Below are 15,267 nucleotides of genomic sequence, written 5' to 3' on the forward strand. Positions count from 1 at the left end.
ATAGGCTCTTTTTTTCCTTGTTTAAAAGTTCCTTTAGCTCCTGATTCCTGGTGATCCAGGGTTTGTTATTCAGGAAGCATCTTACTGTTCTGGTGCAGATGGTGCTGTCCACACAGATGTTTATATAGTCTAGTGAGTCACACATCAGTCACACCATGACATCAGTCATAGCTCTGATGTGATCTCCATGTGGCTGGCACAGAGTAGTCCACTATTGCAGAATTTTACATATATTAACAGGCACACTTGCTTGATAGCTTACCTTATTATTCTTTAAAAGAAGCAAGCCAAAGTGGAAGCCATCAGGTTTCCCTCCATTCTCCATCCTGTGTGCTGAATTGCTCCATTACTGAGCAGAAAGGACTAAACTGTGCAGTGAAAGAGGTGTTGTAACTTACTGTTTGTGAATGAGCTTAACTCTAAATAACATAATTCTCACTCTAAACAATAACTACGTTTGTGTTTTACAAAATTCAAGTAATTGTTGCTTCATAAATATAAGTCATAAGTATATTTTGCTGATAGATCCAATAGCTACCTTAATTTGTAATTAAGGTAGCTATTGGATGTTACAGTGCAGATTATTTTACTGCATTTTAATGACAGATTTCTATGACAGATTATTTCACTTGTAACAAGACATTATAAGTCAGTGCATTATCAGTCAGTGCAACTAGTACATTTTCATCAATAATAAGCTATTGTTTACTTAAAACAAGCTCCCATATCTTCCTGAAAAGTTACTTGTAAGTTAGTTTTGTCTTATTTCAAGTGCACTAAGATATTTTCACAAAAGACTAGACCAAAAATACTTGGCAAGACTTTGTGGTTTTGCAGCGGACCTTGGAATAGTATTTATGCTGCTTAAGCTTTCCCATCTTTTTGTTCATTTTTAATATGATACAGAGTAGGGTTCTCAAATCTTTGTATACATAGAAATCGGAATAATTTGCTGTACATTTGTATTCAAGCCTCCTGAAAGAATACTTTTCAGTCTCAAATTTTTTCTTTGTTTTTTGCTAAAAGAAAAACAAAATTTAAAATCCACTCCACACACCTGTTTTATTCTTGTAACTTATTTTTTAATTGTGAATAATAACAAATCATGTGTACTAAAATAAATCAAGGTTGTAAAAAACAATTATAGAAAACTGTCTGTGTATCCATTAAACAATCATCAGTCACTCCAGTGCAGCGTCCGGCGGTCAGAGAACAAACTGAAATGCAAAGCAGACCATGACAACAAACAGTCCAGCTGAGTAGATGAGGGGATTCACAGTCACAGAGCAAAGACACCAAATCTTACCAAGTCATTTTGTTCTAGTTTCTATTGCAAGTATCCTAGTATACTTGCAATAAGGCAACTTAAAAGTAACTTTTCAGCAAGAAATAGGAGATTGCTTTAAGTAAATAATTTCTTAATATTGATAAAAAGTACTAGTTCCACTGGTAACTGGTTTCACTTATAACATGGAAAAATGTCATGTTATAAGTTAAATAATCTGCCAATGGAACTAGTACTTTTTATCAACATTAAGAAATTATTGACTTGAAACAATCATATTTTTGCTGAAAAGTTCATTTTAAGTTGGTTTTGTCTTATTGCAAATATACTAGGATATCTGCAATCGATACTAGAACAAAAATACTTGGTAAGATTTTGTGTTTTTGCAGCTGAAACTCCTCATCATAGAATATTGTAACACATTTCAGAGCCCAGAGGGAAATCCTTCCTGAAGTAGCTCTCCTCCACAGGCTGGATGTAGGGATAGTCTGTGGGGAGGTGGTAGGGGGCGTACTCATCGAGGGGGGTGCTCTCCAGCTGGGCCGGCCAGCATTCTGCCACATTGTCCTGATGGGGGCTGCAGTACTGATAGGGGTAGCGTTTTGAGAGGGAGCCGTGGAAGCTGGACTCCATCCTGGTGGGTGAGTCATAGCAAGACGAGGAGGAAGAGGAAAAGGAGTCCTGAGGGGAGTAGCTGTTGGGATCCAGGGGGGTGTAGAGTGTCAGGGACTCTGACGAGGAGCAGGCCGCCTGGAAGAGGGGAGGGAACGACCAGCAGACGTAGAGCATTAGTCTGAGTAGAAGTTGTCATGGAAACAGGACACAGTGAGAAAGAGTGAGAATTTAACTCTGCTTGAGCCAAGTCTGGCTCAGAAAATGTTTGGTCACACCACAGATTAGTGTGAAAATCACCCTGCAGTCAGTGCAGCCTTTACTTACAGTTTATTGTAAATTGTGTTAATTATTGGAGATAAAATTTATACATTTACTTTTAACAATGTCTGAAATATGGTTAAAAAGTGAAAGAGTCAAGATTTTTTCCTACATTTGTCTTCCTCAGATGCACTTCTCTTTTACTCTGAGTATGTTATTTTGTAAAGGTTTTCATGACTCTAATGATCTTCATTTGACAATTGTCAGACAGGAAAGTGGGTCATGAGAGACGGTGAAGACATGGAAGTCATTGCACCAGGACTCAAACCTGTGGCAGCAACATCAAGGACTGAGGCCCCCGTTTAATCACGCTTTACCACTGCCCCACCCATGAGTCTGTTATTTTTAATAAGAGCAGAGTATCATGTTTCTTTATATTTACTGTACAGTCTCACTTCTTATTTTCACAGATTTTTATCTCTGCGTGACTCTGTGTTTGTCTTCAATTTGCAGCTGGTCCCACAGTGGGACAGTAAAGGATATTTCTGTTCTGTTTTTTATTCTATCAGAAAATGCCTGCATGAAAATGTCTCATAAAGTGTAATTGTAAAGTGGTTTGTTGTGGTATATTTGGGCTGAATCTTAGTTTGACTAAAATTAGAGGCCAAAAATGTAGAAACAAAGATTTATTTCCAACATATTAAAATAACAAATGGCAATCTAATCATCCATTTTCTAGCACCCTTGTCCCTAGTGGGGTCAGCAGGTCCTGGTGCCTATCTCCAGCTAACATTTTGGCCGAGAGGCGGGGTCACCCTGGACTGGTCTCCAATCTGTCTCAGGACAACACAGAGACAGACAGGACAAACAACCATGCACACACTCACACCTAGGAAGAATTTAGCAAAACCAATTAACCTGACAGTCTTGTTTTTGGACTGTGGGAGGAAGCCGGAGAACCCGGAGAGAACCCACCATGCACAGGGAAGAACATGCAAACTCCATAAAGAAAGACCCCGGGTCGGGAATCAAACCCAGGACCTTCTTGCTGCTAGCATGTTTAATGTGTTTTTTTCTTTCATTTTAGTTTTATGATTAATGTTAGCATTTTATTCAAGTAATTTAGCAATTTTGGTTGTTGTTTTGTTAGTGTGCTTCTTTGTCTTTTAAGCACACTGAGTCACATTTGATTGTCTAAAATGTGTCTTTTTATTCTGTGATTGCAACAATATAAGTAGTAGTAATTTACTGAAAGTTTCTAATAACTGAACAGACTAATTCTTACTTGATTCTTGGATGGTCGTATTCTCTCCTTAATTTTGCGATAAACTGACATATGAAATGTGGAGTCACACAAAAGTTGTAAATAAAAATAAAAGTGACGCCTTTTAACTTTGGATTTGGTAAAAATTGAAGAGATGCTTTTCATGGAGGAAGACTTGAAGACTCACCATCCCTTGGCCGTAGTAGTCCACGTCTGAGGAGATCGCGTGACTCCAGGGCAGCGGGGAGGATGTGGGCAGAGGAGGCAGGGAGTTGTAGTCCATGGCTCCTCTGGAACTGAAACTGTAGTCGTTGCTGGGCAACATCAAGTCCCCGAACTGCTGCTGCTGCTGGGAGTCGCAGAACGCGGTCGCCTGCATGTGCAGGCTGCACGAGCTCTTAGTGACAGGGAGGCAGGGCGCGCGCAGCTGCAGGGCTCGAGAGCTCATGTCCGCCTGAGGGGCGGCAGGAGGAGGGTCCTCGTGACGACCTAATGAGATCAGATTTTTTAAAAATTAGATTAGTGCAATAAACTGCAGATTAATCAGCAATAACATGAGACAATGCGGCATGCTGACGCAGAAGCAGCTGCTCTGTCTTCCTCTATTCAAACCGCAGCGTGCTGTCTGCGCTCTAACACTAATTCAACTCCGTGATGTCATGGCGACAGCAGCAACTGACACTCTGGAGCGCTTAGGCTTAGAGCTGACAATAATTTACAGCAGCTGCATTCCGACAAGCCCTGCTTTCATCTGAGAGCTGCGCTCCGCGGGGTCAGTGCGGGTCAGGGCAGGTTCCTGCCTGTCAGCACCGGGGCATGCAGCGCGCTGCCCGGGATCTGAGATCAAGCTGCGGATCGCATAACTGCGATGTAGGCAGGGCAGACACATGACTTCAGATTTGATAGAGAATGACTGAAAACAGTAAAACGAATGCAGCTTTAAAATGTTCTGAACTTTGATGTTTCACTTACTTTGGGGCACGGATGGATAAAGTTCCTTTTGCTCCAAGTAAACCTGCAAAAACAGCCATCCAGCAGGAGGATGGTTGGATCATATCGAGGAAGAGGAAATGGACAGTTAGAGTTTTGTACAGGTTTACTGTACATATCGTCACCTTCCTTAAATAATGGTCTTTATTTAGTTAGTTTTCCCCCTAAATCCTCTTTTGGCAAAAAAATATGTGGTGATTTCATTTCTTTTGCAATAAATAAATAAATATCAAATAATTTTTTTAGTAAAAATAAATAGAATCACTTTATTCTAGGAGGGTGACAATGTTTCTTACTGTTAAACATTTTCCAAATTTGCTTATGGCCCAAGGGCAGTTGGTGATTTACTGGGTCAGGTTCCTGCAGGGGCAGCAGAAGAATGGCAGGTGTCTGTGTGTGTGCGGGGGGGGGGGCGTGTAGGTGTGTGTGTGTGTGCGGGGGGGGGGGGGGGGGGGGGGGGGGGTTATGTGTGGAGGGGGGCGTGTAGGTGTGTGTGTGTGTAGGTGTGTTTTTGTGGTGTTTACCGGTTGGGGTTTCCTGCTGGCCTCCTTTGCTCTGTGCCTCTGCAGCAGCTCTTTGACCGTGGTCTTCACCCGGACGCCCTGGTACACACGTTGCTTTTCTGCACAGAAAAACCACCGGAACGAGTCAGACCTGTTGACCAAACACTCTCTGTCTCACAAACACACATCTGCACACACAACTGCCGTCCACCGCTCAGCAACCTCCGAGGAGAGGAAGCAGTTTCTGAGATTAAACATCTAAAAGCTCACAGCCATTAAATAAAGTAAATTAAAATCCCCGTGTTGTGTTTCATCTTTTATTCCGTTCTATAATAATAATAATAATAATAATAATAATAATAATAATAATAATTGTTTGCAAGTACATTTTTAAATTATTTGTATTTTTGAAAGTTTTCTCTGCGGAAAGCCCATTTGTCCCGCTCCATGCGCGCTTGGCCACAGAATCCTTTCTGGGTTCTCGGTGTTTCCTCAAACGCCCCTCTGCTGAGTCTCAGGCTGCGGCTGTTGAATCCCCACTCCGCGCAGATCAGGAAGAAAAGAAAGGAATGTAAATCGGCACAAAATACCGCCACAGTAAGTACTTATTTTTACGAAAATCGCGCGCGGGATGGACATAATAACACATTTATTACAGTTAAATCATGTTGTTAATTTGTGTAACTGATCTTAAAAAGGCTTTGGAAACAGTTAATAAAGCGATCAGACCAAGAAACTTAAAAATAAATACTCTAAATGTTTAGTCGTGCTCCGCAGAAGTTTAAAAGCACATGAACGCACTGGGTGTGTGTCGACAAAAAATACTCAGGAATTTTCTTTAGTTTCATGATGATCAGATGTTGTGTTGTGGAAAAAACGTTTCAGCTATTTCATGTCAAAGTTGTTTACAATTCAAACTCCCAATCAACTCTTCTCCAGAATCACTTATTTTATTTAAATGCCCCATTACCCTTTCTTTCACTGCATGGCAGTATAAACCGACGACGTTTGCACAAGAGATCATTTACAAGATTTCTAAAACAACAAACAAAATAATAACGAGGCTTAGAAAGCGTTAAAGAACCTGGTGCACATGCGGCGCGTAATTTGGCCCCAAAGGCGCAAATTAATGGATTGGTGAAGAAATTTGATAAGACACGAAAGGCTCGGGTTCAAAACCTCCTCTGATAAATATTCATATAGTTAAATGCTTCTCTTTGATTTGTTTTAAACGTGGGGAAATAGTGGGCTAAAATGACACGCAGACACATCCCACTCAAACGCCCTGTTACGCACAAGCAGTTCGGGCAGAGCGCCGAAGTCTTAAATCTTAGCTCTGGCAAATCACCTCGATCAAAAATATGTGCAAAAAAACTCTCATCTACGTGTCCTGGAGTGCGTCAACGAAACGCTCAGGGTGAACTAAAACGTTCTATAAAATTCATAAAGGTCGGTTAAGCTTCAGGAGCTGAAAGTCCGCAGGACACATTCAGCTTCACAGGCAGGTGGTAATTAAATATAACACTCCCTAAAGAAGGCTGAAAAAAGATGTTTTCACATTCAGGAATTATTGTAAACGTGCTTAAAAGTGAACATCTAGAAGGAAAAACAGTCATCCACGTTTTCTCCTCACTCCAACAAGTCCTTACTTTGACTCACAAAATATCTATTTCTAAAACCAACATTAGCATTTCTTTTCTTTTCTTTCTAACAGGACAAAAGCCAAAAAATGAGAATCTTCAAATAGAAAATGAACTCACCAGACATGATGGCTGAGATGATTAGAGGATCCCTGGAGAAGACCTTTGGATCTCCACAAAGTTCTGTTCTGCCTCAGGAAAATGGCCAAGAACGAAATTTCTATAAAAGTCTCCAAAAACAACAAGTCTGGTGTGTTCCAGCGGGATCAGAGCATACAACAATATTGTAATAAAGCTGGGGAGATAATAGTTTGAGATTTTCTTCCTCCATGCCTACTATTTAAAACCCCTAGAACTCAATGATTTGACAATGATTTGATTGCGCGTTACTTACAATTTGAATATTCAGAAGCAACGCTCTCAAATCAATTTTTCAATAAAAATAACTATCCAAGGACTTTGTAAAAGCCCCACTTTAATGTAATATAGCTGTGTTTTATGCTTTGGTGAGAAAAAAACACACTTTTATCAATTTTATGCTCCTTTTGGCATATCAGAGCATCACAGCCCTTATTACACACACCAGCTGTAGATGACGCTTTTTGCGCACATTTAAAGGTGAATTTCACCCCAAATCTTATCTCACATATCCACTGATGGACCACGCGCACAAGAAATGTGTAAAATGTTCATTTTTAAAGGTTTTATGGGAAAGAAAAACGCACAAAAGCAGGATAGAAGGGGGCGGGGCAAATGGCAGCAGCCATCTTTGCCATCGCAGGCCTTGAGCTGCTGCAGCAAGTGGCTCCAGAGTTCTGAGCTGCTCTGCTGACAAAATACATAGTTCAAGAAAATCTTAAATTTGTGTTTGTTTTTTTACATTTTTTTCTCGCGGAGGAACTGAAGCCTGTTAACAAACCATCTCTTTGATTGCATATTAAGAAATTTATAATAAAGTTGATCCAATAAAATCACAAAAGCATAGTAAATACATGTAAAAATATTGTTGACATATTGATGTGGTTAACATTTAGAACGTGTTGTTTGTATTTAATAAAATAGCACATCTTGTTACTTTCAGTGGTTTTTTTTTTTACCCCTCCAGGGGGTCTTTTGTGGGCTCTTATATGATAGTAGGCTGACAGGAAACGGGGGAAGACATGCGGTAAATGTCGTCGGGTCCGGGAGTCGAACCCGCGACGGCCGCGTCGACTGAAGGCCTCCAAACATGGGTCGCGCTATCCCCTACGCCACCACGGCACGCCCATTTTTAGTGGTGTTTAATAATTTTCTTGAATTTTCCCTGTAGTTAAAATATGAAACAGCCAATTTATTTCATGTAGTGCATATTTTCATTATCATAATTCACACCTCTTCAACTGGATGCTCATCAATACAGTAGTTATATCTATTTTTGTTTTCTTCGATATGAAGAAAATTTACATGATCATAATATGAGAGGAAAAATTTATATATATATATATATATATATATATATGAATTTAACACCATATTTTTGCTTCCAGTTTTGATCATAAAGTCTCGTCTTCTGCCTCGCAGTTACAGCTCTCTCTCTGTCTCTCTCTCTGTCTCTCTGTGTGTCTCTCTCTCTCTCTCTGTGTGTCTCTCTCTGTGTCTCTCTCTCTGTCTCTCTCTCTCTCTCTGTGTGTCTCTCTCTCTGTCTCTCTCTCTCTCTCTGTGTGTCTCTCTCTCTGTGTGTCTCTCTCTCTCTCTGTGTGTCTCTCTCTCTGTGTGTCTCTCTCTCTCTCTGTGTCTCTCTCTCTCTCTGTGTGTCTCTCTCTCTCTCTCTGTGTGTCTCTCTCTCTCTCTGTCTCTCTCTCTGTGTGTGTCTCTCTCTCTGTCTCTCTCTCTGTGTGTCTCTCTCTCTGTCTCTCTCTCTGTGTGTCTCTCTCTCTCTGTGTCTCTCTCTCTCTCTGTCTCTCTCTCTCTGTGTGTCTCTCTCTCTGTCTCTCTCTCTCTGTGTGTCTCTCTCTCTGTCTCTCTCTCTCTGTGTCTCTCTCTCTCTCTGTGTGTCTCTCTCTCTCTGTCTCTCTCTCTGTGTGTGTCTCTCTCTGTGTCTCTCTCTCTGTGTGTCTCTCTCTCTCTGTGTGTCTCTCTCTCTCTGTCTCTCTCTCTCTGTGTCTCTCTCTCTCTCTGTGTGTCTCTCTCTCTGTCTCTCTCTCTCTGTGTCTCTCTCTCTCTCTGTGTGTCTCTCTCTCTCTGTCTCTCTCTCTCTGTGTCTCTCTCTCTCTGTGTGTCTCTCTGTGTCTCTCTCTGTGTGTCTCTCTCTGTGTCTCTCTCTCTGTGTGTCTCTCTCTCTCTGTGTGTCTCTCTCTCTCTGTCTCTCTCTCTCTGTGTCTCTCTCTCTCTCTGTGTGTCTCTCTCTCTCTGTGTGTCTCTCTCTCTGTCTCTCTCTCTCTGTGTCTCTCTCTCTCTCTGTGTGTCTCTCTCTCTCTGTCTCTCTCTCTCTGTGTGTCTCTCTCTCTGTCTCTCTCTCTCTGTGTCTCTCTCTCTCTCTGTGTGTCTCTCTCTCTCTCTGTGTGTCTCTCTCTCTCTGTCTCTCTCTCTCTGTGTCTCTCTCTCTCTGTGTGTCTCTCTGTGTCTCTCTCTGTGTGTCTCTCTCTGTGTCTCTCTCTCTGTGTGTCTCTCTCTCTCTGTGTGTCTCTCTCTCTCTGTCTCTCTCTCTCTGTGTCTCTCTCTCTCTCTGTGTGTCTCTCTCTCTCTGTGTGTCTCTCTCTCTGTCTCTCTCTCTCTGTGTCTCTCTCTCTCTCTGTGTGTCTCTCTCTCTCTGTCTCTCTCTCTCTGTGTGTCTCTCTCTCTGTCTCTCTCTCTCTGTGTCTCTCTCTCTCTCTCTGTGTCTCTCTCTCTCTCTGTGTTGTCTCTCTCTCTCTGTGTGTCTCTCTCTCTCTGTGTGTCTCTCTCTCTCTGTCTCTCTCTCTCTGTGTCTCTCTCTCTCTGTGTGTCTCTCTCTCTCTGTGTCTCTCTCTCTGTGTGTCTCTCTCTCTGTGTCTCTCTCTCTGTGTGTCTCTCTCTCTGTCTCTCTCTCTCTGTGTGTCTCTCTCTGTGTCTCTCTCTCTCTGTGTGTCTCTCTCTCTCTGTCTCTCTCTCTCTGTGTGTCTCTCTCTCTCTGTGTCTCTCTCTCTGTGTCTCTCTCTCCTCCAGCTCTCCGCCCACCTTTTGCTCCTCTGGCGGCACAGTAGCGCCATCTCGCGGTGACATGCCTAAACCTTTGCCGAGTTATCACCAGAGCAGAAATGGTAATAATGCAGCAGAGATGCTGCGAATTAAAATATTATTTTCTCCTAATACTGTATATGAAATACCTTCACCATGTCAAACCTTCCTTAACATTTGGACTCTTTATAACGTGGTTAACATGACAAAGAACCAACTAATATTTTTAAATATTAGTTGGTTCTGAAAATAAATGCAGGTTTCAGCTCTTTTTTCTGACAAAAGTTGCGTTGAATTCCCTCAAAGAATGACACAAAAACAGACATTTGTTTCAGATGGTTTTCTTGTCATTAGGTCTGAATCTATGTGATTTTTGCTGCTGTTGTTTTTAAACATCATTTTCCATCCTACTGAGAAAAAAATATCCATTCCCAAATTTGCAAGTTTTTAAATTTATCTTTATTTTAAATTAGAAAATTAGAAATAAAATAACAGTTCTTTAAACTTCCCAGAGAAGATATTTATCTAAAATTATAAGTTGTCTATTTCCATAAAGTCGTGTGACATTTGCAGCTCTAAATGAGCTTAATTAGGCTGACCTGACAGCAGAAATGACTCTAGTTTGTAAAGATTGCCCCCTGTCCCCTGCTCTCTCAGCGGGAAAAGGCAACCTGCCGTGAAGCAAAAAAAAAAAAAATGTTTTCAGGAAAAGAGAAAAGCTTCCAGGAGCAGAACAAGGGGTTTGAGGATCTGAGTTGATTTAAAATTCACCTCATTTCACTAGCTAGGACCACGCCACGAAGATATTACATTTGAAAATGTATTGATGAATGGATGAAGGGATGAGCGATGATCTGACTGGATTCTGAAGAGGCGGCTCCTGTACAAAAGAGAATGGGTGGAATAAAGTTTGAGAGAGATGTCTGATCTTAACAGGTCTGAGATGCGGAGTGAACCTTCAGATGAAACGCTTGCTGAAATTCTGGTCTGAAAATAAAGACTGGCTCATAGGGACTGAGGATGGAATTAGGATGGAAGAGATGATATGAGAAATGTAAGATTTCTCTGACTAATGATACAATTGCATGGTTCACGTAGTCAAGAAATGTAAGCAACTGTTATTGGAAACATTTATCAGTGGGTAAAATTAAATAGAGCAAAGCGATTTAATTGATCTTTCAGGGCTACATGACGAACAAAAGTGAGGAAAGCTGTGAAGTAAAAGCTCTTTTCCAAGACATGTCTATGAGTGCCAGAAAATCTGGGTGAATGAGGAGGACTTTGAAGATGTCTGCTTTACAGAGCCCAGAGCCTTGGCCTGCTAAGCGAATGATTATAATGATCTTATCGAATCCTTCTTTGACTTCTTTGGCTAGAAATGAGTCAACTGTGTCAGGATCTGAAGGAGTAAACTGAAAATAGAGACAGTGATAAGTGGAATTTTTAATATCTATGCCCAAGTGAAAACCATGAATGAGTCCGTCAACGAGAAAGTTAAATTCTCTATCAGGATGGTGTTTAAGGGCAGGAATGAGAGCATTCACCTTGATTTAGAGTAAAGATATCGTTTTTGTAAATTTACAGTAGAAGAAGGGTTGTGGGGTCAGAATATCCTTGCATAGACGCCAAATGGTGAGTTATAGACACAAATTAACAGGCATGCAGCAGTTTGCGGCTGGAGACCGAACTGCCAAGATAGTTGAAATAATTGCAGAGAGTTAGTCATTGAATTCGGACCGGAACTGAATACTAGAGTGTCTGGAATTCTTATTGAGGAAACCAATAGCCTTTGAGGTTTGCAGCAAGATGTTCGTTTTCTATAATTCTATTGTTAAGCTCACTCTGACTGCTTATGTGAGGTAAGTTTTCAATTATTAGAAAATCTTTAAAATTATTTTGAATTTTACAGTGACAAATGCATCAATTGTGATCATCCATGGGAAATCCTGATATTCTTAATAATGATGGTTTATCTTCATGTTTTTAGATGAAAACAGGTCAATAAAATTACAATAGTTAATTTGTTTTTGTATGTATAATTAAATGATTGGCCTGTCCTTCCCAATTCTGATGAGTCTGCACTGAGGAGCAGACATGAACTACCACACAAAGTCAGATAAATAACCTAGTTACTGTTTATCTACAGTACTTTTAATTCATTTAATCCAATTTAATGAAGTCATGCTGAGAAGGTTAAATGCAAAACACAACCATGCTTGGGGGTAATAAACAAGAGATTATTGTTTATAATAACTGACAATAAGGGCACCAAATCAATTGCTGCCAATGACCTGAAATAATCTTGGGCCGGCTTTGTGAATGATAAGGATTAATTGAATTGCTATGGTTTTAAGGTGAGGCGTTATTAAATCAATACAATCTTTCCTAATTTATTGACTGAAAATTCATTTCAGTTCAATAAGTTTTAATGGTTAAAAAGAGGAAATAAATAGAGATCTATGTAGAAAGAATACAAATTATACAAATAAATAAATAAATAACAAACTGCATTCCTGGTCTTTTATTAACATGTCTAACTTGATATAAAGGTAAAAGCATTTTTTTGGAAGTCAGACAGAGGCTACATCAAGAGGTAACTGACATAACAAAACTGTATAAAAAACATCAAAAAGTTCTCATTTTTATTCAAACCACAACATTTTTGAATTCCAAGCAATCCCAGCAGATTTCCCAAAATAATCTGCTGGGATTATTTTGAATCCAAAAACAGCTACCCTTTCCCTAACTTGATAATGGCCGAAACACCCTGAGACCCTGAGGTGCACTAATGACAATGTGTCCTTAATTAATTGTGTTGTTGGGGATTTATGTGTGTGTGTGTGTGTGTGTGTGTGTATGGGTGGGGCTTTCACTTTAAGAGGTGCAGCCCAGCTGCCGAAGTCACATGACATGTCATGTGACTTCGGCCAGGAAGCCAAGCTGAGTTAGATTCATGTCACCCATGTGTTTAATCAATCCAGTTTAATCTGTATCTATCTTTGCCCGGACGAAGCATTGTGGGTAGGTTATGTTTAATATATTATCATATATCATTATTTCTTACATCATTTTTTGGTTGTTGCGGTGGATGTTAAATATTTTTGAATATGTTTGTAAGTCTTGTATCCCCTTTTGTGTGTTTCAGTTTCACACTTCCTTGAAACCATTAAACCTGTGGACAAAAGGTCAACTTGCCTCAGAGTCTTTGGGTCAGGGAAGAGTTTAGCTGTACTGTCTAGTGCTTTTCATATGGCGAAGGCAGTATATTAATATTTATTTAATAATTTAGGTAAATCGGTGTAACTTTATTACACCGATTTACCTCGAGTTAACCTGGACTCCTAGTACATTTTTACACCTCTCATGGCAGATTGCCCTTCTGAAGGTTTACAATAACTATGTGCTCAACTACTGCTAGAATTTACTGTCTTTTGGGTTTTGCACTGTAAAAACGTGCTTTCCTTACTGCTCGACTTAGTACCTTTAGACATTTGGGGATGGGTTCATTGTCTTTTTAACATTCAGATTAATTAACTGAGGTTAGTTGGGGAGTTCTATTACAGTTTTAGGCGTTTTAGTTGGTTTTCATTCAATTTGATCATGTTTAAATGTAGATAGGCACTCATTCTTTGCTCGAATGCTTCCAGTTGGAACGGGAAGCTGCAGATGGCGTGCGGTGGCCCATGCATTGCCTTTGGCTTTCCTCTAACCACCCAGTCGACGGACGAGGTGAGGAAAGTCATTGAGAGCTTGAATCCCTAACCCTTACCCTACCACCCTGCAAAGATGTTCCTACTCCTTGGACCTTTCCACATTTTGACACATTATAATTACAAATTTTAATGTATTTAGTTGGATTTAGTAATACCAACACAAAGCAATGCACAACTGCAAAATGGGAGGAACATTATACAGGTGCTGGTCATAAAATTTGAATATCATGAAAAAGTTGATTTAAATCAGTAATCCCATTCCAAAAGTGCAACTTGTGTATTATAATCATTCATTACACACAGACTAATGTATTTCAAATGTTTGTTTCTTTTAGTATTGATGATTGACAACTAATGAAAACTTCAAATTTGAATATTGTGAAAAGGTTCAATATTGAGGACCCCTGGTGCCACACACTAATCAGCTCATTAACTCAAAAGACATGCAAAGGCTACACAGTCATGGGGATGTCTACTGACTTGACAGTTGTTCAAAAGATGACCTTTGACACCTTGTACAAGAGGGTAAGACACAAGCATCAAGAAGCTGGCTCTGCACAGAGCTCTGTGTCCGAACACATTCATAGAGGTGAAGTGAAGGAAAAGATGTGGTAGGAAAAAAATGGACAACCAATCGGGATAACTGCACCTCGGAGGGGTGAAACAAACCCATTTAAAAATATGGGGAAAATTCACAAAGAGTGGACTGCAGCTGGAGTCAGATCTTCAAGACTCACCACACACAGATAAGACATGGGTTTCAGCTGTCACATTCCTTTTGTCAAGCCACTCTTGAACAAGAGACGGCATTAGAAGCACTTTGCCTGAACTAAAGACAGAAAGGACTCTTTACTGCTGCTGAGTGATCCAAAACTATGTTCTCTGATGAAAGATAATTTTTCATTTCCCTTGGAAATTAAGGTCACAGAGTCTGGAGGAAGAGAGGGGTGGCACAGAATCCATATTGCTTGAGGTCCAGTCAAAGTTTCCAAAGTCAGTGATGGTTTGGGTTGCCATTTCATCTGCTGGTGTCGGTCCACTGTGTTTTCTGAGGTCCAAGGTCAGCGCAACCATCTACCAGGAAGTTTTAGAGCACTTACTGCTGCTGACCAACTTTATGGAGATACAGATTTAATTTTCCAACAGGACTTAGCACCTGCACACAGAGCCAAAGCTACCAGTACCTGGTTTAGGGTCCATGGTATCCCTATTCTTAATTAACCAGCAAACTCACCTGACCTCAACTCCATAGAAGATCTATGGGGTATTGTGAAGAGGAAGATGTGATACACCAGACAAAACAATTCAGAAGAGCTGAAGGTCACCATCAGAGCAACCTGGACTCTCATAACATCTGAGCAGTGCCACAGAATGATCGGCTCCACGTCACGCCGCATTGCTGCAGTAATCTGGGGAAAAGGAGCCCCAACTAAGTACTGAACATGCTCATACTTTTCAGTTGGCCAACATTTCTAAGAATCCTTTTCTTGTTTTGGTCTTAAGTAATAATCTAATTTTCTGACATACTGAATTTGGGGTTTTCATTAGTTGTGAGTTATAATCATCAACATTACAAGAAACAAAATGTGTGTGTAACGAATGAATATAATATACAAGCTTCACTTTTTGACTGGAATTGCTGACATAAATCATAGTTTGCATGATATTCTAATTTTATGACCAGCACTTGTAAACTTAGCTGTTCCTTAAAGGCCTCAGAGGTTTGCTTGACAACATTAGACAAGAAAACTTGACTTAATGCTTTGTTTTGATTATTGATTCTATATTGCATTGTGTTTCTGTGTTTGTAATGATGTAAAGCACT

General features: G+C 40.3%; 1 protein-coding gene and 2 long non-coding RNA genes across 3 annotated transcripts; 2 read left to right on the forward strand and 1 right to left on the reverse strand.

Annotated features, from left to right (window-relative positions):
- Window positions 1-1,043: 1,043 nt before the first annotated feature.
- linc.pou2af1 (lnc RNA pou2af1) lies at window positions 1,044-7,578 on the reverse strand. Its single transcript, XM_028024838.1, has 5 exons — window positions 6,676-7,578; window positions 4,937-5,034; window positions 4,395-4,437; window positions 3,610-3,911; window positions 1,044-2,035 (listed from the first exon to the last, which is right to left on the reverse strand). Exons 1-5 carry the CDS (start codon window positions 6,680-6,682, stop codon window positions 1,688-1,690), a joined length of 798 nt encoding a protein of 265 aa, XP_027880639.1. The 5' UTR covers window positions 6,683-7,578; the 3' UTR covers window positions 1,044-1,687.
- On the forward strand, window positions 5,302-7,065 carry LOC114149191 (uncharacterized). Its single transcript, XR_003596456.1, has 2 exons — window positions 5,302-5,512; window positions 6,630-7,065. It is a non-coding gene; the product is annotated as an uncharacterized LOC114149191 (long non-coding RNA).
- Window positions 7,579-10,207: 2,629 nt separating the features above from the next.
- On the forward strand, window positions 10,208-13,703 carry LOC114149189 (uncharacterized). Its single transcript, XR_003596454.1, has 2 exons — window positions 10,208-12,750; window positions 12,875-13,703. It is a non-coding gene; the product is annotated as an uncharacterized LOC114149189 (long non-coding RNA).
- Window positions 13,704-15,267: the final 1,564 nt, after the last annotated feature.

This window comes from Xiphophorus couchianus, chromosome 8 (assembly GCF_001444195.1).
Source record: "Xiphophorus couchianus chromosome 8, X_couchianus-1.0, whole genome shotgun sequence".
Lineage (NCBI taxonomy): Eukaryota > Metazoa > Chordata > Actinopteri > Cyprinodontiformes > Poeciliidae > Xiphophorus > Xiphophorus couchianus.